Source organism: Photinus pyralis, unplaced genomic scaffold, assembly GCF_008802855.1.
Source record: "Photinus pyralis isolate 1611_PpyrPB1 unplaced genomic scaffold, Ppyr1.3 Ppyr1.4_LG10, whole genome shotgun sequence".
Classification (NCBI taxonomy): domain Eukaryota; kingdom Metazoa; phylum Arthropoda; class Insecta; order Coleoptera; family Lampyridae; genus Photinus; species Photinus pyralis.
This window is the reverse complement of record NW_022170250.1, coordinates 3,730,572-3,752,937: the sequence shown is the minus strand read 5'-3', so window position 1 is coordinate 3,752,937 and position 22,366 is coordinate 3,730,572. Positions and strand designations below refer to the sequence as shown.

The 22,366-nt window shown below is 35.7% G+C and overlaps 1 protein-coding gene across 1 annotated transcript in view; it reads left to right on the top strand.

The window, feature by feature from the left end:
- LOC116162427 (growth/differentiation factor 8) overlaps nucleotides 1–22,366 on the top strand; it is a 35,546-nt gene that overhangs the window by 3,635 nt on the left and 9,545 nt on the right. The window contains exon 2 of the mRNA XM_031476041.1: nucleotides 21,351–21,733. Coding sequence (XP_031331901.1) covers nucleotides 21,351–21,733 — 383 coding nt within the window. The remainder of the gene's footprint in view (nucleotides 1–21,350; nucleotides 21,734–22,366) is intronic.

The window sequence follows — 22,366 nt, the reverse complement described above, 5'->3', positions numbered from 1 at the left end:
CAATTAATTAGAAAACGAAAAGTTTCAAATAATACAAAAATTCTGCATAATTAGTGATCTAAAATTTAAAAAAGTTGCTAATTTAATTAAGCTTTTACATAATTACTCAAAAGTACGTGTATGTCTAGGCAGATACGCAAATTTTGAGTTAATTGGCAAACGAAAAATTCAAAATGTAATTAATTTGCTGTTTAATTAGCGGAACAAATCTGAAGTACAGTGAAGTAAGTTCTTACTTAATTACTGAAGAGTGCGTGTATGTATAAGCAGATAAAACAATTACATCAAATTTGTGCTAATGTTAGTGAATAAACACAACGGATAATTTAATTAATTGAATAAATCAGGATCACACTTGAAATATTACACAATACAAATATTCATTTTTCCCACTCGAATTGTCTCCGTTACGACAACGGCATCTCACGAATCGGAAACGATTGTCCGCAAATTTCAATTAATTAGCAAACGAAAAGTTTCAAACAATACAAAAGTGCTGCTTAATTAGGAAAAAGAATCTAAAATTAAAAAAAAATGCTAATTCAATTAAGCTTTTACATAGTTACTAAAAAGTACGTGTATGTCTAGGCAGATACGTAAATTTGAGTTAATTGGCAAACGAAAAATTCAAAATGTAATTAATTTGCTGTTTAATTAGCGGAACAAATCTGAAGTACAGTGTACTAATTCAATTGAAGTTCTTACTTAACTACTGAAGAGTGTGTGTATGTACAAGCAGATAAAACAATCACATCATAATTCATTTCTCGCACTCGAATTATCTCGTTACTACAACGGCATCTAGGAGACAAATTTTGTGTCCGCAAATGAGCTAATAATTGATGCGTAATTAGCGAAAAATTTGCTTAGTCTTCACACTGTTTGCTAATTCATTTGCACTCTTTACATAATTACTGAAAAATACGTGCACGTCTAAAAAGAACACATTTGTATTGGATTTGCGTTAATGATGGTTAACGAACACAATTACTAATTTAATTAATGAATCATTCATGAAACTACTTTCGGCAATTTTAATTAATTATCAAAACAAGAACGAAAGATATCAATTTTCAATACGATGCAAACTCAAATTACTAAATAATTAGCGACTTTTGCTTAGAAATAAATGAGTTTGCTAATTTCCGTAACTGGAAATAATTAGCTGTACTCCTAATGAAATGAATTATTTTTTATCGTGTTTTACCGACTCCACCAGGCAATAGATTTTGCGTTGTTAATTAATTAGGCAAGAGGACGATACTAATTAAATAAATTAGAGGTTCGAGTGCATAGTTATTAAGATATAATTACGCTCTTATTGAGAGTTTCAATTGTTCGCTTAATTACTATAAAATTAGCGGCGAATGCCAATAAATTCGTAATTAAAAAATCTATCTGCTCGAGCTTCAATTTTGTTTGCTTGTTCAATTGCAATTATCACGTAATTAAACTCCAAACCAAAATAATTAGAATATGTCTAAGTCTAATTGTTATTTTTTTTAATGCTCATTAATAGCCAATTAACTACCTACTTTACATAATTTCTAAAAATTTTAAGGGTTTCTTAATGTCATTAATTAAATTCTGCGCACATAACAATCAATTTCGAGAAGTGAATCGTGTTCCATGCGAGGGTTGCGATAAAGACTGCCTCTTAATAAGGTGCATATCGCCAAATGGAAGATTATTGGACAAATTCAGAGAGGGCTAATTGATTACTAAATGAATCACATCGATAGTACAAAAATTGGATCCCGTTCCTTAATTTTTTAAAAGAATCAGAATTACATGCTAATTATTAGCGCCTCTTTTGACAAGTCAATTTGAGTAATTAGCACAAAATCTCGTTTCGCAGGCTTATGCAAAAGAGAAAATTGGCTAAGCAATTTTTAGAGCTCAATTTCATGTACCTCGAAATTATCAGGTTGCTTTAATGAACGCAATTACTAATTTAATTAATTGAATAAAATTAGACCCTCATATTATACACAATACTCAAGAAAAACAGTTTTTTGATTTTTGAAATGAAGTGTTAATTAAACTTTATCACGTCGGATGATATTCACTTTTCGCACTCAAATTATCTCCGTTACGACAAAGGTATCTCGGAGAAAAGTTTTCCCGCCAATTGGAAACCATGTCCGCCAATCTTAATTAATTAGCGAATACTGAAAATTAAATTAAATAGTTGCTTAATTAGTATAAAAGTAAAAAAAACATTTTTTAATCGTCACACAGTTTGCTAATTCAATTAAGCTTCCACTTTTCACATAATTACTTAAAAGTACCTACGTATATGCATATCTAAGCATATAACACAACAATATCAGATTTGTGCTAATTATGTGAATGAACATAACTTCTAATTTAATTAATTGAATTTGCAAAATAATCAGCGTTTTTTTCTGAATCGGGAAATTTTAATTAATTAGCAAAGGTATCAATTTGCAATACGCTGCAAACTCAAATTACTGCATAATTAGCGACTTTCCGTAATTGGCAATAATTATGTGCATGGAAGGAAGCATGCTTTTACACGTTTCATATAAGCAGGAGCGTACAAGTACTTGGGCACGCAGTATTGCTTGTCTCACGAATTTCTCCTTCAAAAACTGACGTGCAAGGATAACAGAAAGACGAAGAGGTGTAAAAATGACAAAAAACCACAACTAAGGGTATACCTTCGCGCATTAATGCACTCCTGATACCAAATTTCTTATTTAAACAACAGCTAACGAGGAATTGCTGAATCGAAAATAAATGACCTAATAATTTCATTCATTCTTGATTAAAATTGGCAATCACTAATTCATGCAACTATTTTAATTTAATCTACGCTACCGAATTTTGGTAACATAATTCAATTAGAGCATTACGCTCATAATCAAAATTACTCCATCTTTAATTAGCAACAATAAAGGCAATTTTCAGTTACGCTAATTAATTAGCAATTATAGTCAATTAATTGAGATATCCAATCAAAGTCGATTTTAACTGCGAGCCCTGACGAAATAATTTAATCATAGTTCCGAGTCACGGGTGCAGTCATTAAGGGAAGATTAATTTTCTCATGGTAGCGCGGCTTCTGGTATTTTTTTCTTCGTTCCCTCTGAGGTAAAAAAAGACAATAAATTCCGACTAAAAAGGGTTGCGCGTATAGGGCGAAATTTTTTTTTATTTTGGGGCCAATACTGTCGAAATGTAAACCTTAAATGTGATACGAATAAGGCGGCCCGTTCGAAAATTACGCACGTCAAATTAATAATTCCCTACAGCTGTTTAGTTTCTTCTTTCTAAACATTAAATGGCGTTAATAAAGGACGGATGATATCGAGTTAATAAATTGCTACCAGCTGTTGTCGGTATTACATTAGAATTTTAAGTACCTCGGTGTGTTTTACCTGTTCCGCTTTGTTCGGATTTATTTCTAGTTCAACATTATAACGTTTGGATTGCGTTATTTATAGCGCAACTTACCTGCCTTTATGTGTACCTAAGTGAATAAATTCATTTCGCATAAATTATATAATCTTTCTTGCGAGAAGTCGTCCTCCAGATTTTTGCTAATTACAAATTAGGAGATTAATTAGGAAAAATTCGCTGCAGAAAACGATAATCAAAGGGTAGGGGGTTCTTTACTTGAAGGCCGCTTGATATTAATTCAAAATCTACGCATTTTCCCTTTGGAAATACCTTCCCCCAACATTTTCGAGATAGGTACCTGTTCACAATTATCTAAGCTTTTACATCGCCAGTAAATGTGTCTCGTCTAGAAGATTCACTTTGCCTTGAGTACTTTCCTCCGACAAACCGTTTTCGAGATATTCGACCAATTGATATATTTCTTCCAGACGTCCCAATCGCCCTTTGTGAGTATCCTCTTTCGACAATCTGTCCTTGAGATGTAAGAAATTAAACCCGATCACGATAAGGAGCCGAGAAGGAGGACTATGCTTGCTAGAAATTCCTTCCTTTCGTTGAGATCTTTCATTAGAGTACCATGAAGGATAAAACCAGCCCCCCCCCCCTATTTCGATAAGGGACCAGAAAGAAGGGCGGTAATTGATAGAAATCAGTTCCTTTTGTTGAGAATACGATTAAAGATAAAATTCATTTGCTATAATCGCAGTCACTTAATTCGTTTGAGTCTCACTTTGCTGATTGTTGCTTAATTTTTGCTGAAATCGCCTTCGACTCGCTAGCAATTAGTGTAGTGAACAATGCCGAGCGATCCGAAGGTGAGTTCGGCACAAATTGCAGTCGCTCATTCGCTTTGAGTATTAGATTGCTGATATTTGCTTGATTTTTACGGAATTTGTCTTCGACTTGCTAGGAATTAGTATAGTAAGCAATGCCGAGCGATCCGAAGCTGAGTTCGGTACAAATTGCAGTCGCTCATCAAGACAATAATTCGTTTTAGTGCAAGTCCGGCGATTCATAATTGCTAATTAGGCTTCGGTAATTCAGCTATCGCCACTTATAGTTGTTCATTTAAATTAATTAGCAAATTGGAATTAAGCGATCTGCTACCAAAATAATTAGCGTTTACTTTACTGAAATCGTGCTAGAGGTATAGAATAGAAATTAGAATCTGCAATTATTCGTTCGGTAAATTAAATTAGCATTCGTCCAATAATCTCTTTTATTTCGTGGTAAGAACTTTCGTCACAACCATCAAAATTGGGAAATTAATTGTGTGTCTCATTTTTGTAATTAATTAAATTAGTGATCGACATTAAACTCTTCTAAATTACGCAAATTGTGTAGTTCATTGGCAATAACTAGCATAAATACGAAAATAAAGACTTACGCTTCCTCATATATTATAATTAGGTAAAAATTGCACTAATTGCGCTTAATTATTTAATAATTGCAATTGAATTAGCAAACTTACTGACTAGTAAGCAATATTTAACAGGAAATCTGCTGTCATTGGCTCTTAATGTACATTAAAAAAAATGTAATTTATTTCGCAGAAAAGTCGCTAATTAATTACTTAATTAGTGAGGATCAGACTTATTCTGATTGTGCGACGCGTTTGTTTTAAATATTCGAATATATTATGCTTAGCGTTAGTGTATACAATTGCGCCTAGTTTGTTTTTCCAGTTAATTAATTAGTCGATTTTTTTAATTACATAAACTAAACTTTCTAACTCAATCTCTTTAGTATCATAAGGTCTAATTAATTCTCACGAAAATGTTAATTGTTTGTAATCGTTTAACTTATCAGACAAAGCCGCTAATTAGTATAGTCAGTGATTGAAATTATATTAAAATGCAGGAGAAAATCGGCGGGACTCCAATTAATGCGATAAAGGTTAATTAACACTTTCATTTAAACAATCAGAAATCTGTTGATTTGTAGTGCATATTACACCTATGCGGCATTATAGCGGAGTGAGTTTTACTAATAAAATTAGTAATTGACATGTAAGAATTGTATTAATTAACTATAATCGTCAATTAATTAAATCATTTCTTTCAATACGCAAATTAACTAACAATTCGTTTCGCTAATTAGGCAACGAATTATTATTGTACTATTGTATACTTTTCGGTTTTAATTAATTAAAATTTGCCGACTAATTTAGTTATTATTAATTGCTTTGTGATGCTTACTCGATCTAAAATTAATTACTGTAACCGACACAATTAGTTAGGGAATATTTGTTGATTCACTGACAAATTAACAAATCAGCGCGTAATTCCCCCAATTAACGAATTAGGTAATGCATACTCTGATGAGGTTATTTCCCGCTTCCTTCATTTTGCAATTTTCAACTCTCTCGTCAAGATTTTCTAATTAAAAAGCCAAAATTTGCATAATAAAATCAGACTGACAGAATGGGCACTAATTAGCAGATATTTCGCATTCTCTTAACAAATTAAGTAATTTCGTTATGTTGGATCCCGTTGATTGTACTATTGGTGTGATTCATTTATTAATTAATTAGCACTCGCGAATTTGTAAAATAATCTCCTTCCACTTGGTAATCTGCACGTAGGAGGTGCTAATTAGCATGTAATTATTATCGCATGGGACACGATTCCGTTTCAGAAACTGCGGGGAATTAAATTGACCTAATTTAATTAATTACATTAGCAATCAGCGCGAAATTTTCACAAATTTTGTAAATTGACGGGTAAGTTCATTGACTATGAATGACTATAAGAGAATAGACGTGTACATATTTGGATTTGGAGCTTAATTGTGTAATAATTGCAATTGAATTAGCATAGATTCTTCGGAATTACGAATTTATTCACATTCGTCTAACAGAAAGCCGCTAATTAGTTCGTAATTCAAGTAACTCAATTTTAAGCGAAATCACCTCAAGCGCTGAAAGATTAAGCGCCGCTCAGCGTTTTTTGCGCTTCCGCTTGGTTAGAAGTTTTTGGACTTTTTTTGGGGAAATCTCCCGTTTCTTTTGTTGTTTTCCAAATCTCATCAGTTGTCTTCACTTTTGAAAACAGAAGGGGGTACTGTAACGGAAGCTTTATTTTGGATTTAAATTTTTCTCGATTGTAAAGTGTCTTCCCAAACAAATCTTGGTCGTGATAATGTAAATAATTTATCTGGTTAATTGCAGCTAACAAAATATGTGTCATTTCGTTCTATTCGTTATGGTATTCTAATGAAAGATCTCATCGAAATAAATTGGTTTGTACAAACTATAAATTTCTTGCGCGACTCTTTTTGGAGATCAGCGGGAGACGGGGCCTGGGGGGGGGGCTGGTTTATCCTTCATGGTACTCTAATGAAAGGAATTAATTTCTATCAACCATAGTCCTCCTCCTCGACCCCTTATTGTGATCGGATATATTCACTTATATCTCCAGAATGGATTGCCAGAAGAGGGTACTCACAAAGGGCCATTGGGACGTCAAAACGAGTGTCAAAACTTTAAGAGTGAATCGAATATCTTGAAAACGGTTTGACGCGGGAAGTCAAAATGAATCGGCTGGACGAGACATATCTATTGGTGAAGTCGAAATAAATACCTTGACAACGAAGTGCCCTAAAAGGGTACTGATAAAAGGCAAGTGCTTTCGGAGCAAATATCTGTAGAATGAAGTGTCGGAGGATTTCGAATGTACCTATGCACAATTTATACTTGTTTACATTCTTCTTCTTTTACTCGTATCGTTTTCGTCTACCTTTCTCTTTATTTTTTTTACCATCATTGTCTCTTTTCTCTTTTCCACTTTTGCAAGACAATGCCCGCGTATTTTCATACAGATTGAAAATTCCGGAAATCGACATTTGGTAATCAAATTTGGTACTGGGGGATCTTCACTTTTGAAAACAGAAGGGGGTACTGTAACGGAAGCTTTATTTTGGATTTAAATTTTTCTCGATTGTAAAGTGTCTTCCCAAACAAATCTTGGTCGTGATAATGTAAAGAATTTATCTGGTTAATTGCAGCTAACAAAATATGTGTCATTTTGTTCTATTCGTTATGGTATTCTAATGAAAGATCTCATCGAAATAAATTGGTTTGTACAAACTATAAATTTCTTGCGCGACTCTTTTTGGAGATCAGCGGGAGACGGGGCCTGGGGGGGGGGCTGGTTTTATCCTTCATGGTACTCTAATGAAAGGAATTAATTTCTATCAACCATAGTCCTCCTCCTCGGCCCCTTATCGTGATCGGATATATTCACTTATATCTCCAGAACGGATTGTCGGAAGAAGGTACTCACAAAGGGTCATTGGGACGTCAAAACGAGTGTCAAAGCTTTAAGAGTGAATCAAATATCTCGAAAGCGGTTTTTCGGAGGAAGCCAAAATGAATCGGCTGGACGAGACGTATCTATTGGTGAAGTCGAAATAAATACCTTGACAACGAAGTGCCCGAAAAGGATACTGATAAAAGGCAAGTGCTTTCGGGGCAAATATGTGTAGAATGAAGTGTCGGAGGATTTCGAATGTACCTATGCACAATTTATACTTGTTTACATTCTTCTTCATTTGCTCGTATCGTTTTATGAACTCTTTTTCGTCTACCTTTCTCTTTATTTTTTTTACCATCATTGTCTCTTTTCTCTTTTCCACTTTTGCATGACAATGCCCGCGTATTTTCATACTGATTGAAAATTCCGGAAGTCGACATTTGGTAATTTGGTACTGATCTTCACTTTTGAAAACAGAAGGGGGTACTGTAACGGAAGCTTTATTTTGGATTTAAATTTTTCTCGATTGTAAATGGTCTTCCCAAACAAATCTTGGTCGTGATCATGTAAAGAATTTATCTGGTTAATTGCAGGCAACAAAATATGTGTCATTTCGTTCTATTCGTTATGGTATTCTAATGAAAGATCTCATCGAAATAAATTGGTTTGTACAAACTATAACTTTCTTGCGCGACTCTTTTTGGAGATCAGCGGGAGACGGGGCCTGGGGGGGGGGCTGGTTTTATCCTTCATGGTACTCTAATGAAAGGAATTAATTTCTATCAACCATAGTCCTCCTCCTCGGCCCCTTATCGTGATCGGATATATTCACTTATATCTCCAGAACGGATTGTCGGAAGAAGGTACTCACAAAGGGTCATTGGGACGTCAAAACGAGTGTCAAAGCTTTAAGAGTGAATCGAATATCTCGAAAGCGGTTTGTCGGAGGAAGCCAAAATGAATCGGCTGGACGAGACATATCTATTGGTGAAGTCGAAATAAATACCTTGACAACGAAGTGCCCGAAAAGGATACTGATAAAAGGCAAGTGCTTTCGGGGCAAATATGTGTAGAATGAAGTGTCGGAGGATTTCGAATGTACCTATGCACAATTTATACTTGTTTACATTCTTCTTCATTTGCTCGTATCGTTTTATGAACTCTTTTTCGTCTACCTTTCTCTTTATTTTTTTTACCATCATTGTCTCTTTTCTCTTTTCCACTTTTGCATGACAATGCCCGCGTATTTTCATACTGATTGAAAATTCCGGAAGTCGACATTTGGTAATTTGGTACTGATCTTCACTTTTGAAAACAGAAGGGGGTACTGTAACGGAAGCTTTATTTTGGATTTAAATTTTTCTCGATTGTAAATGGTCTTCCCAAACAAATCTTGGTCGTGATAATGTAAAGAATTTATCTGGTTAATTGCAAGTAACAAAATATGTGTCATTTCGTTCTATTCGTTATGGTATTCTAATGAAAGATCTCATCGAAATAAATTGGTTTGTACAAACTATAACTTTCTTGCGCGACTCTTTTTGAAGATCAGTGGGAGACGGGACCTGGGGGGGGGGGGGAATTGAAGAATGTTGGTTGCTTTTTTCTTTGCAAGTTACTTCCATAATTCAATTTTAACTCGTTGCATTTTCACTCATGGACCCTAATAATCCATCCCTGCGGTCACAAATTGTTTAATTAGAGTTTAATTTCTGTGAAATTGATTCATCCGAAGGTGGTGAGTCAAAAATAAGCCCGCCCAAGAATAATGCGGCGCCATTCCGTAATGCAAATCGTAGGCTTCCGGAAAATATAATTTTTGTGTGTATAAAATGTGAATTGAAACGCGGAAATTATGCGTACTCGTTCCAGGAACAATAAAGATTTCAATTATGTATAATTTTAGTAACAAATTATACCGAGCTGCAAGGTGCAATTGCACTTTGCACGCAAAGGTAAACCCTATAATACTTGGCACTGACCTCGGGGCACATAATTTAACGATCGGTAGCGAGAGGACACACAATTGGCCGATTAAATTCGGACAATGTGCATCATTGCAATAATTGTAAAAAATGATTGGGCCCGCGGTCACGCAAGAACGTTGCACTTCGTATGCACCCATTATCTTATCGGGTTAAAAAAACATATTTTCACAACGCCCCGGCCAGTGGGGGTTCATGGGAGTCGAAATTGGCGACTTACGTAACGCGCTGGGGTCCAGGTCGATCATTGTTTAGTGCGTAAAATGTAGCGTCACGTTCAAGTGCAATTACTTGCAATTGCATACGAGGGGTCATTGTTTGGGTTAGTTAGGGCCGTTTATCAAGGTTAAACTGACCACTGACCAACATTCCATTAAGAAGGTGCCGGCTCGTTCCCCATGCACTCAAGGAACGTAGGTGCATCGCGCTATTTCCGCTGCTAATTTGCCGCGGTTGATAATTTAAACGCACTCAAACAAAATACGAACTGGGTCAAAGTCACCGGTTTGGCATACTTTGGCTAATTATTGCATTATCAATTTCGTATTGTTTACGTACGCATATCGCACTATTTTTCCAAAAAAAATTGACGGGAATCGGTGCTGTGAAAATATAGGTCAAAGGCTACCGAAGATAATTAACAGGCGCAATTAACTAATTAGATCCTTTTAATCGGCATTCTCAATGTCTCTTCCTAGGCCCAAAGCCGAGGGAAGGACCCCAACATTTGGTTTCCTCGGACAAGGTTTGTGAAAAGAACTTCCTTGGCTCTTCAATTGTCTTCGCATTCATCGGCTACCATTTTGCTGCGACTCCTTTTCATTTTCAATGACGATTTTGGCTCCCTCGATTTTTTGGGACTTTTTCATATTTCAGACCTTCCTCATCTTCCTCGGTTTCTTTATATACCATGGAATCGTCGTTCTTCGTCCCCTTCGGCACTTTGGATATCTTGGCTTTTTATTTTTTACACCCTGTATAATATTTTTGAAAAATGTGTAAAGGAATAGATAACGCGCTTAAGAGGCTTCTTGAAAGGGCTCAGCCTTTGAAACTAATCGTGCTTCTAAACGCCCGGAAATGATCTAGAGTGCCCTGGAAGACCCTTTGAGACTATTGGCGACTCATTTGAAATCATCGTACAGAGGATCCTATTGCATTCAATTCACAAGAGCCTTCAAAGTCAAAAATCAAAACACTTTTATGGATGAAGACCCTGAAAGACCTATCGAAGGGCTTCTTGGAAACTTCCACAAACGTTTCTTTGGGTTCTTAGAGATTAATTAAGCTCTCTACAGTTCTGTTATTAATGGTCTCCTTTAAACACCCTTCAGACTCACTCACAAAAACTGTTCAAAGCTCGGTTTTAAAGGAGGAGAAAATCTGCTGGAAAACTCCTTGATGCCTTTGGAAGCACTGTGCGGTACTTAAAAGACCATTGGGCTTTTGAAGACTTATGGAAACTTTCTAAATGCTGTTAAAGGAGGAGAGGAGGTTTTTGAAACTGTTAAAGACCCTCAAAGGTTTAGAAAGGTAAAGGTAGTTTATTACTTAGGCCCTTAAAGCTCTTAAAGATTTTTAAAGACCCTTACTTTTGATGACTATTAAAGCTTCCAAAAATCTTAATAGACCTTTAAAATCTATTCAAAATCTCTTTACAATTTCTTCAAAATATCTTCAAAATCTCTTTAATTAATCTTTTTTCAAATTCTCTTTAACATCTCTCCAAAATCCCTTTAAAATTTCTTTAAAATATCTTCAAAATCTTTTTAAACTTTTATCAAAATCTCTTTAAAGGCTCTTCAAAGTCTCTTCAAAACATCTTCAAATTAACTTCAAAATTTCTTTAAAATTTTTTCAAAATTTCTTCCTAAGCTCTTCAAAATCTCTTCAACATTTCTCCAAAATCTCTGGGAAATTTCTTCAAAATCTCTTCAAAGTCTCCTCAAAATCTCTTCAAAATCTCTTCACAATCTATTCAAAATCTATTTCACCTCTTCAAAATCTCTTCAAAATCTATTCAAAATGTTTTTAAAATATCTTCAAAATCTCTTCAAAATCTCATCAAAATGTCTTCAAAATCTCGTCAAAATCTCTTCAAAATCTCTTAAAAATCTTTTCAAAATCCCGTCAACATCTCTCTAAAATCTCATTAAAATTTCTTCAAAATTCTTCAAAGGCTCTTCAAAATCTTTTCAAAATTTCTTTAAATTTTCTTCAAAATCTCTTCAAAATCTCTTCAAAATCTCTTCAAAATCTATTCAAAATGTTTTTAAAATCTCTTCAAAGTCTTTTCAAAAACCCTTAAAGCCTCTATTGTATTTAGAAGGCTTTGTAGACTATAGGCTATTTAGAAGAGCCTTCAAAGTCAAAATTCTTAAGGAATCCAAACACTTATGGATGAAGACGCTTCAATGCCTATCGAAGAGCTTCTTGGAAACTTCCAAAAACCTTTTTTGGGGTTCTAAGGGATTAATTAAGTATTTATAAAGCCTTAAAAACCCTTTAAATATCCATCAGACTCACAAAAACTATTCAAGGGTCAGTTTTAAAGGAGGGATCTCTTCAAGATCTCTTCAAAATCTTTTCAAAATTTCTTTAAACTTTTTTCAAAATCAGTTCAAAGGCGCTTCAAAATCTCTTTAAATTCTTTTCAAAATCCCTTTAACATCTCTCCAAAATCTCTTTAACATCTCTCCAAAATCCCTTTAACATTTCTTTAAAATATCTTCAAAATCTTTTTAAACTTTTATCAAAATCTCTTTAAAGGCTCTTCAAAGTCTCTTCAAAACATCTTCAAATTAACTTCAAAATTTCTTTAAAATTTTTTCAAAACTTCTTCCTAAGCTCTTCAAAATCTCTTCAACATTTCTCCAAAATCTCTGGGAAATTTCTTCAAAATCTCTTCAAAGTCTCCTCAAAATCTCTTCAAAATCTCTTCACAATCTATTCAAAATCTATTTCACCTCTTCAAAATCTATTCAAAATGTTTCTAAAATATCTTCAAAATCTCTTCAAAATCTCATCAAAATGTCTTCAAAATCTCGTCAAAATCTCTTAAAAATCTTTTCAAAATCCCGTCAACATCTCTCTAAAATCTCATTAAAATTTCTTCAAAGGCTCTTCAAAATCTTTTCTAAAGCTTTTCAAAATTTCTTTAAACTTTTTTCAAAACCTCTTCAAAGTCTCTTCAAAATCCCGTCAACATCTCTCTAAAATCTCATTAAAATTTCTTCAAAGGCTCTTCAAAATCTTTTCTAAATCTTTTCAAAATTTCTTTAAACTTTTTTCAAAACCTCTTCAAAGTCTCTTCAAAATCTCTTCAAAATCCCGTCAACATCTCTCTAAAATCTCATTAAAATTTCTTCAAAGGCTCTTCAAAATCTTTTCTAAATCTTTTCAAAATTTCTTTAAACTTTTTTCAAAACCTCTTCAAAGTCTCTTCAAAATCTCTTCAAAATCCCGTCAACATCTCTCTAAAATCTCATTAAAATTTCTTCAAAGGCTCTTCAAAATCTTTTCTAAATCTTTTCAAAATTTCTTTAAACTTTTTTCAAAACCTCTTCAAAGTCTCTTCAAAATCTCTTCAAAATCCCGTCAACATCTCTCTAAAATCTCATTAAAATTTCTTCAAAGGCTCTTCAAAATCTTTTCTAAATCTTTTCAAAATTTCTTTAAACTTTTTTCAAAACCTCTTCAAAGTCTCTTCAAAATCCCGTCAACATCTCTCTAAAATCTCATTAAAATTTCTTCAAAGGCTCTTCAAAATCTTTTCTAAATCTTTTCAAAATTTCTTTAAACTTTTTTCAAAACCTCTTCAAAGTCTCTTCAAAATCTCTTCAAAATCCCGTCAACATCTCTCTAAAATCTCAAAATTTCTTCAAAGGCTCTTCAAAATCTTTTCTAAATCTTTTCAAAATTTCTTTAAACTTTTTTCAAAACCTCTTCAAAGTCTCTTCAAAATCTCTTCAAATACCCTTAAAACGTATATTGTATTTAGAAGGCTTTGTAGACTGTAGGGTATTTAGAAGAGCCTTCAAAGTCAAAAATCTTTAGGATTCAAAACACTTTTATGGATGAAGACCCATCAATGCCTATCGAAGAGCTTCTTGGAAACTTCCAAAAACCATTTTTGGGGTTGTAAGGGATTAATTGAGTATTTATAAAGCCTTAAAACCCCTTTAAATATCCATCACACTCACAAAAACTATTCAAGGGTCAGTTTTAAAGGAGGGATCTCTTCAAAATCCCTTCAATATCTTTTCAAAATTTCTTTAAACTTTTTTCAAAATCACTTCAAAGGCTCTTCAAAATCTTTTCAAAATCCCTTCATCTCTCCAAAATCTCTTTAAAATTTCTTCAAAATGTCTTCAAAGGCTCTTTAAAATCTCTTCAAAATGTTTTTAGAATCTCTTCAAAATCTCTTCTAAATCCCTTAAAGCTACTTTTGTATTTAGAAGGCTTTGTAGACTGTAGGCCATTTAGAAGAGCCTTCGAAGTGAAAAATCTTAAGGATTGAAAACACTTTTATGGATGAAGACCCTTCAATACCTATCGAAGAGCTTCTTGGAAACATCCAAAAACCTTTTTTGGGGTTCTAAGGGATTAATTAAGTATTTATAGAGGCTTCCCTCTCTACAGTTCTCATATGTTTTTAAAGGTTTTAAAACCCTCGGTTTTAAAGGAGGAGAGAATCTGCTGGAAAACTCCGCTGGAGGCACTGTGAGGTACTTAAAAGACCATTGAGCTCTTGAAGAGTTATGGAAACTTTTTACATGCTGATAAAGGCTCCGAAAGCCTTTAGAATTTTCTTATAGATGAGCTTTTTGAAACTCTTAAAGACCCTCAAAGGTTTAGAAAGTTAAAGGTACTTTGTTACTATTGATGGTTCTTAAAGCTCTCAAAGATTTTGATTTTGAAAGACCCTTTGGAGCTTTCAAAAATCTGAAAGGGCCTTTAGACTCTTAGAAGCTCGTAAGAACTGGCTTATTACCCTTAAAAGTGCTTAAAGATTTCAAAGATTCTTAAAAACCCTTACTTTTGATGACTTAAAGCTTTCAAAAATTTTAAAGGGCCTTTAGATTCTCAGAAGCTCTTAACTGGCAAAAAGGCTCTTGAAGACTTATGGAGACATTTGATCTTAAAGGCTCGGAATCTTCTTATCGACGACGTTTTTGCAACTCTTAAAGACCCTCAAAGGTTGAGAAAGTTAAAGGTACTTTATTACTATTGAAGGTTCTTAAAACTTTCAGAGATTCTTAAAGACCCTTACTTTTGATGACTCTTAAAGCTTTAAAAAGTCTGAAAGGGCCTCTCAGAAGCTCTTAAAGGCTTGCAAAAATTTAGGTTCGGATGAAAGAATCTTGAAAACTCAATTGGGAGACTCTTCGGATATCCTTGGAGACTGTTTGCGACTCTAAAAGATCCTTGAGCAGCCTTAAAGGCTTAAAAATCGCTCACTCACATAAGCTGCTAATTGCTTTTCTAGGCCACAGCCCTTAAATACTCCTAAGGCGTAACTTTTTAAAGACCGTAAGGACCATAAATATCAAAAAGAGTTTCTTAAAACTCCTTTTGATATGACTCAAAGATTCTTAAATTTTTTGAAAACTTTAAGAACTTTAGAATGCCCTAAAAGCTTTTGGTGGACCTTTCACATTCTGGACGCTTCCGTAAATTGTTCCCGATTCTTAAGGAATTTTCAGCGCATTTTTGTGTGGCAGATCAGTAAGATATTGTCGGGGGCTACCACATTCCCTTTATCGGTACCCACTTCCAAGGCCCGTTGACAGGAACGCAGAAAGAGGGGTGATAAATTTAATGTTTGGTGCATTTCATTCACCTGTTGCGTTCACTTAATCCAAATGTTGTTTGTTTAAATAATATTAGACCAGGCTCACAGGAAAGTAAAACATTTCTTACGCACTATGTTCTCCTGATACTTGAAAATTATTCACTGCCAGACGACCGCAAGAAACTGTAATATGTAGTAAAACGCCTTCTTACGTATTATGTTCTCCTGATACTAACACCTCTTTTATAAAATGTTGTATCAAAATCACTTGAACTTGCGCATTTTGAAGAAGCTGACGAAAAAGGACGTAGGGCGTGCGAGGGCAGCTATTATTATATGTTGCACCTCTTTGCCTTCCTGTGATCCTGATTGAAACAGATTTGTATCAAGAGAATATCATGGGATTAGAATGCTTGCACCTCTTGTTTTTACGTGATTTTGATCTAAGAATAAATAAGTCATATTTCTATCAGGAGAACATAATAGATGAGATACTTATTACCCCTAAAATGTACAACTCTTTACCTTTCTGTGAATCTGATCATAATTTTTACAGGAAAACCTTGCATGAGTGGAATAAATAGGCAAGGAAATGTATGCTAGTTTTTCTGCTTTCCCGTGATCGCGCTGCGGCAATTTTTAAGAAAGGGACCGGTGTCAGGAGAATATGATACCGCCTTGTCAGGATAGTTTAACAAGTGAAAGTTTACTGCTACTTGTCTGTGTGTGTGAGAAATTTGGAATAAAAGTTTGTATCAGGGAAACAGATAATAAACGGGAAGATCCCGCTGAGCTACTTGTAATTTTACAACTCTTTGCTTTTCTGTGATTCTGATGCAGTAGGTTTTAACAAAGACGTTTTGCATCAGGACAGCATAATACTTTAAGGTATACAGTATAATAATAGGTAACAGTGTCCAACAATAAAATTTATACCTTAATTTAAGGTTCTGTTCGCCTAATACAAAGGATTTTTTGAAATAATATTAGGGTCAGCTCAAGAAGTCAGATACCTTCTCACGTGCTATGTTATCCTGATACGAATTTCAAAATTATTGTATCGCAAGAAATTGTAAGATGCAGTAAAATACTTTCTTACGTATTATGTCAGTCTGATACTAATACCTCTTCTAAAATCACTTAAACTTTGTAAGGTGCGTAATTTATTACCTCTTCTTCAGATACAAGCAAGATAACTTGTTTACAGAATCCCTTTAAAGTATTATGTTGCTCTGTTACAAATTACACTTGTTAATTGTGTCAGGATCATAAATATTCAAAAACTATTATGTTCTCTTGATACGTTCTTTTCTATTATGTTCCCATGACACAATTCTCCTTTTCATAAGATTTTGTATCAGCATCACAGAAGGGGAAAGAAGTGTAAGTTTTATTGACAGATAAATTCTCACTCCTGTGGAATACTGTTTGTGTCAGGATCACATAAACGAAAGGAAGTGTAACATTTATTTATAGATGTCTTGTTTTTTTTAAGAAGTAATTAAATGCCTCCGATTGACGATACAAATTCTTCTTTGAAACTTGACGTCTGTCATGTTCTCCTGGCTCTCCTGGTGTATCGGGCGCATGACGACCTCTTTGCGCGTTATATTCTCTTGATACAAGATTGGTAAACATTTAAGGCAAAGTAAAACGTTAGTTTTGTTCTGCTGATAGAAAAATTTACTGCGTGTATTAGGAGCAGAAGCACCTCCTCGCGTATTATACTCTCCTTATACAAAATTGATCAAAATTTAAGCCAAAGCAAAACGTTGACATTTTGCGAACTGATATTCCATGTATTAGTAGCAGGAGAAATATGATGGAAAATCCTCTTCGTCGATCATGTTGTCCTGATAGCTCATTGGCTACGCTTGTCCAAGTCCAAAACACATCTGACTCCTTCCATCCGCCATCTCTTGGTATAATTCCTTTATTTTGTTCCTTAATTGTTTCCTCCTCCATTATTTTTCATACTTTTTCCGTAACACGCCATTTTTATCAATCCTGCTCCACTGAGATAGAGAGGTCTTTAAAAAATGCCTGAACGCTCAAAAACGGTTCTTTGAATGTTTCAAAATTCAGCCTAAAAACGCGAATGGAAGGCTATGTGCAGATAGAGAATTAACAGCGCTTTGAAAGGTCGATAGGGTTCTGGAACGCCTTGGGTAATTAGAAAACTTCCCATAGCCTCTTTTACATCATTTTCTGAGCTGTGTGTCAAACACCCTAGTAGAGGCTCAACATTGTAACTTGAATGGTATTTGGAGACTTTAGAAGGATCTGATTGCTTCCCTTTTGAGGTTTTCCTAAAACTGTTAACTCTAGGAAGAGATAAAAGATCTCAAACGGCCTGGTAGACGTTCAAAAATCGTAACTTGAAAGTCACTGGGAGACTTTTGAGGGATTTCATTGCTCTTAGAAGACATCCCTGCACATTGGATACGTTTTTGACTGACTTTTGAGGTTTTCCTAAACCTGTTACCTCCAGGAAGAAATAAAAGATCTGGAAAATGTATCAAATGTCTCTTAGAAAGCCTTCCTGACCAGTTGATGCATTTTTTGAGTAACTTTTGAGGGTTTCCTGTGACTGTTAACTCTAGAAAGAGATAAAAGATCTCAATCGTCCTGGTAGATGTTCAAAAATTGTAACTTGAAAGTCACTGGGAGACTTTGGAGGGATTTGATTGCTCTTAGAAGACATCCCTGCACATTGGATACGTTTTTGACTGACTTTTGAGGTTTTCCTAAACCTGTTACCTCCAGGAAGAAATAAAAGATCAGGAAAATGTGTCAAATGCCCCCTTAGAAGGCATTCCTGAATAGTTGATGCGTTTTTTGAGTGACTTTTGAGGGTGTCCTATAACTGTTAACTCTGGAATGAGATAAAAGATCTCAAACGCCCTGGTAGACGTTCAAAAATTGTAACTTGAAAGGCATTGGGAGACTTTGGAGGGATTTGATTGCTCTTAGAAGACATCCCTGAATATTGGATTGGTTTTTGAGTGACTTTTGAGGTTTTCCTATGACTGTTAACTCTAGAAAGAGATAAAAGATCTCAAACGGCCTGGTAGACGTTCCAAAATCGTAACTTGAAAGGCATTGGGAGACTTTGGAAGGATTTGATTGCTCTTAGAAGGCTTCCCTGAATATTGGATGCGTTTTTGAGTGACTTTTGAGGTTTTCCTAAACCTGATAACTCCAGGAAGAAATAAAAGATCAGGAAACTGTGTCAAATGCTATCTTAGAAGGCCTTACTGACTAGTTGATGCGTTTTTTGAGTAACTTTTGAGGGTTTCCTGTAACTGTTAAATCTAGAAAGAGATAAAAGATCTCAAACGCCCTGGTAGACGTTCAAAAATTGTAACTTGAAAGGCATTGGGAGACTTTGGGGGGATTTGATTCCTCTTAAAAGACATCCCTGAATATTGAATGCGTTTTTGAGTGACTTTTGGGGTTTTCCTAAACCTGTTAACTCCAGGAAGGAATAAAACATCTGGAAACTGTGTCAAATGCCCTCTTAGAAGGCGTTCCTGACTAGTTGATGCGTTTTTTGAGTATCTTTTGAGAGTTTCCTATGACTGTTAACTCTAGAAAGAGATAAAAGATTTCAAACGGCCTGGTAGACTTTCAAAAATCGTAACTTGAAAGGCATTGGGAGACTTTTGAGGGATTTGATTGCTCTTAGAAGACATCCCTGCACATTGGATACGTTTTTGACTGACTTTTGAGGTTTTCCTAAACCTGTTACCTCCAGGAAGAAATAAAAGATCTGGAAAATGTATCAAATGTCCTCTTAGAAAGCCTTCCTGACCAGTTGATGCATTTTTTGAGTAACTTTTGAGGGTTTCCTGTGACTGTTAACTCTAGAAAGAGATAAAAGATCTCAATCGTCCTGGTAGATGTTCAAAAATTGTAACTTGAAAGTCACTGGGAGACTTTTGAGGGATTTCATTGCTCTTAGAAGACATCCCTGCACATTGGATACGTTTTTGACTGACTTTTGAGGTTTTCCTAAACCTGTTACCTCCAGGAAGAAATAAAAGATCTGGAAAATGTATCAAATGTCCTCTTAGAAAGCCTTCCTGACCAGTTGATGCATTTTTTGAGTAACTTTTGAGGGTTTCCTGTGACTGTTAACTCTAGAAAGAGATAAAAGATCTCAATCGTCCTGGTAGATGTTCAAAAATTGTAACTTGAAAGTCACTGGGAGACTTTTGAGGGATTTCATTGCTCTTAGAAGACATCCCTGCATATTGGATTCGACTGACTTTTGAGGTTTTCCTAAACCTGTTACCTCCAGGAAGAAATAAAAGATCTGGAAACTGTGTCAAATGCCCTCTTAGAAGGCCTTCCTGACTAGTTGATGCGTTTTTTGTTTCGAGGGTGTCTTACTGTTAACTCTGGAATGAGATAAAAGATCTCAAACGCCCTGGTAGACGTTCAAAAATCGTAACTTGAAAGGCATTGGGAGACTTTGGAGGGATTTGATTGCTCTTAGAAGACAGCCCTGATTGTTGGATGCGTTTTTGAGTAACGTTTGAGGTTTTTTTTAATCTGTTAAAACTAGGAAGAGACAAAATATCTGGAAAGTGTGTCAAATGCCCTGGTAGACTCGCAATTTGAAAGGCATTGCAAGACTTTGGAAGGATCTGATTGCCCTTAGAAGGATTCTTTGAACGTTGGATGCGTTTTTGAGGAACTTTTGAGCTTTTCCTAAAAGTCTAGAAAGAGATAAAAGCTTTAGAAAGTGTGTCAAATGCCCTGTAGACGCTTAAAAATCGCCACACAGACGTATATTTTGAGGGCTTTTAGAACGCCAATATCAATTCATGGAATTTCTTTTCTGGGACGGTATTCCATACTCCCCAAACCCCTCGGGTTTAGACTCTCCCTCAAATTGATAAACCGTTAGTATTTTTGTGATCATTTCCCAAGGAGGGCCAAAAAAGGTTCGATAGCCCTCCCTGAAAAATGATCATAAAGGTACTAACGGTTTATCAATCTGGAAAGGGAGTAGGACCAGGGGGTCTGGCGGGGGGGCACAAACAGGTATACTCTCCTGCGAGGAAGAGGGAATTTGGGAGTTATGGTATACCTTTCAGGCAAAAAAAGCTTGACGAACCTCCTTGAAAAATAATCGCAAAAGTACTAAGGTTTGACAATTTGGGTGAGAGTCAAAAACCGGGGGGGTCTGGGTGGTATGGAATACCGAAAACATTCCAGGAAAGATATATTCCATGAATTGTTATTAGAGTTTCGACAGTTCTTCCTTCTTGGAAAGTATACCGGTGTGTGGCTAAGGGGTAGGTACCCTCCAGACCCCGCGGTCTTAGACTCTTCTCAGTTCGTTAAACCGTTAGTACTTTGGTGATCACTTTTGAAGGAGGACCATCGAAGTTTCATTACTTCAGGTACAAAAATCTCGAATGCCCTCTATGAAAAATGATCACAAAGGTACTTAGGTTTATCAATTTGGGGGAGAGTCTAAGATTGAGGGGTATTCCATATCCCATAGGTATGTCTTTGTAGGTTGCAAGGTGATGGAGTCTGCTTGAGCTTGTGGTGAGGAAATTCCAAATTATCGTTTCTTTCTTAATTAAACCGCACTTATCGTATGTTATTGTCGACGGTATCAATGCAAAAAGTTCATTGTTTGAACTCTCGGACGTAAAAATAGAGCTTGCGATGCAAATTTCTGCATCCATCAGAGATATGAGCCTTCGTTGGTTACCATTATCAATAACACGGTTTAGCAATAAGCGAACTGCGTTTTCGAGATCATCGAGAGTGAGGCGGAATTTTTGAGAGGTTCAAGGGGTTAAGGTTAAAAGATGCAGTTGCACTTCGATAGCAATTAAAAAAATAATAATTTTGATTTGTTTTTTCCAGATCCAAGACTGAGGCATAGTTGGCGGGGGCACGATATCTTACACTTTACCTTCTCGGATAACCTCCTCAAGTACTACGTGGGCAACGCGACCCTTTACGTGTACGTTAAGGGCGTCGAGCGGAGGCCGCTGCCGAGCTTTTACGTGGAAGTTTTTAAGGTGTACAAAGGTCCCGACCATTCCGACACTCCGGGCATGGTGAAGATCGCGTCGAGAAGGGTGACGCAACCCTTGGGCCGCGGGGAGTGGGTCAAAATTGACGTTACCGTCATGGTATCGGAGTGGTTTAAAAGTCCGAGAGACAATTACGGTTTTATACTTAACGGTACAGTTAACGGTCGAAAAGTTATTGTGACTGATAGTTCGCACGATGGTGCAAGTAAGGTTAGTATTTTTGAGCTTTTTTTCTTTGTATGACCTTGTTAAAAAATGATAAAGTAATAACACTTGCCTCAATTTATGAGCTTTCACCATAGATTGGTTCAAGGGGTGGGCCAATGGAATGCAGACATCTCAATTTTTTGGATGGCCTCCATAAATTAGGTTTTTCACAGAAGTTGCCCACCCTCATTTAAAAGGAGATACATTCCGAAAGTGTCAATATTCCCTAGGATCACTTAAATTTCAAACTTACCCCTGAAATTAAGATTTCGCGCTCTTTCGATTTGACCCCAATCCCAAGTATGGCCTCTATGGGTTTATGGAGCAGGATCGCACAGGTAAATCAAAACCTAAGGCCCATTGTGTCTACCGTCTTTCCTTCGCAACCAGGTTCAGGGCCTGTTCCTCTCAACTAGGATAGGATACCCTGTTTAGACCAAGTGCTTCACCTTCCCTGGTTTCAGATAACTGTCGCCAAGGAAGTCTGACGCAGGCGTCACATGCTCAGTAGTTTCAGATTCGCCCATGCCCATGGGTACCTTGATTCTTCCACTCGTCCCAATCATTTGGCCGTATGGAAAACTTCCGAGCCTCTGCGTCCACAGGCAAGTGTAGAGGCTCTACTCCCGGAAACGC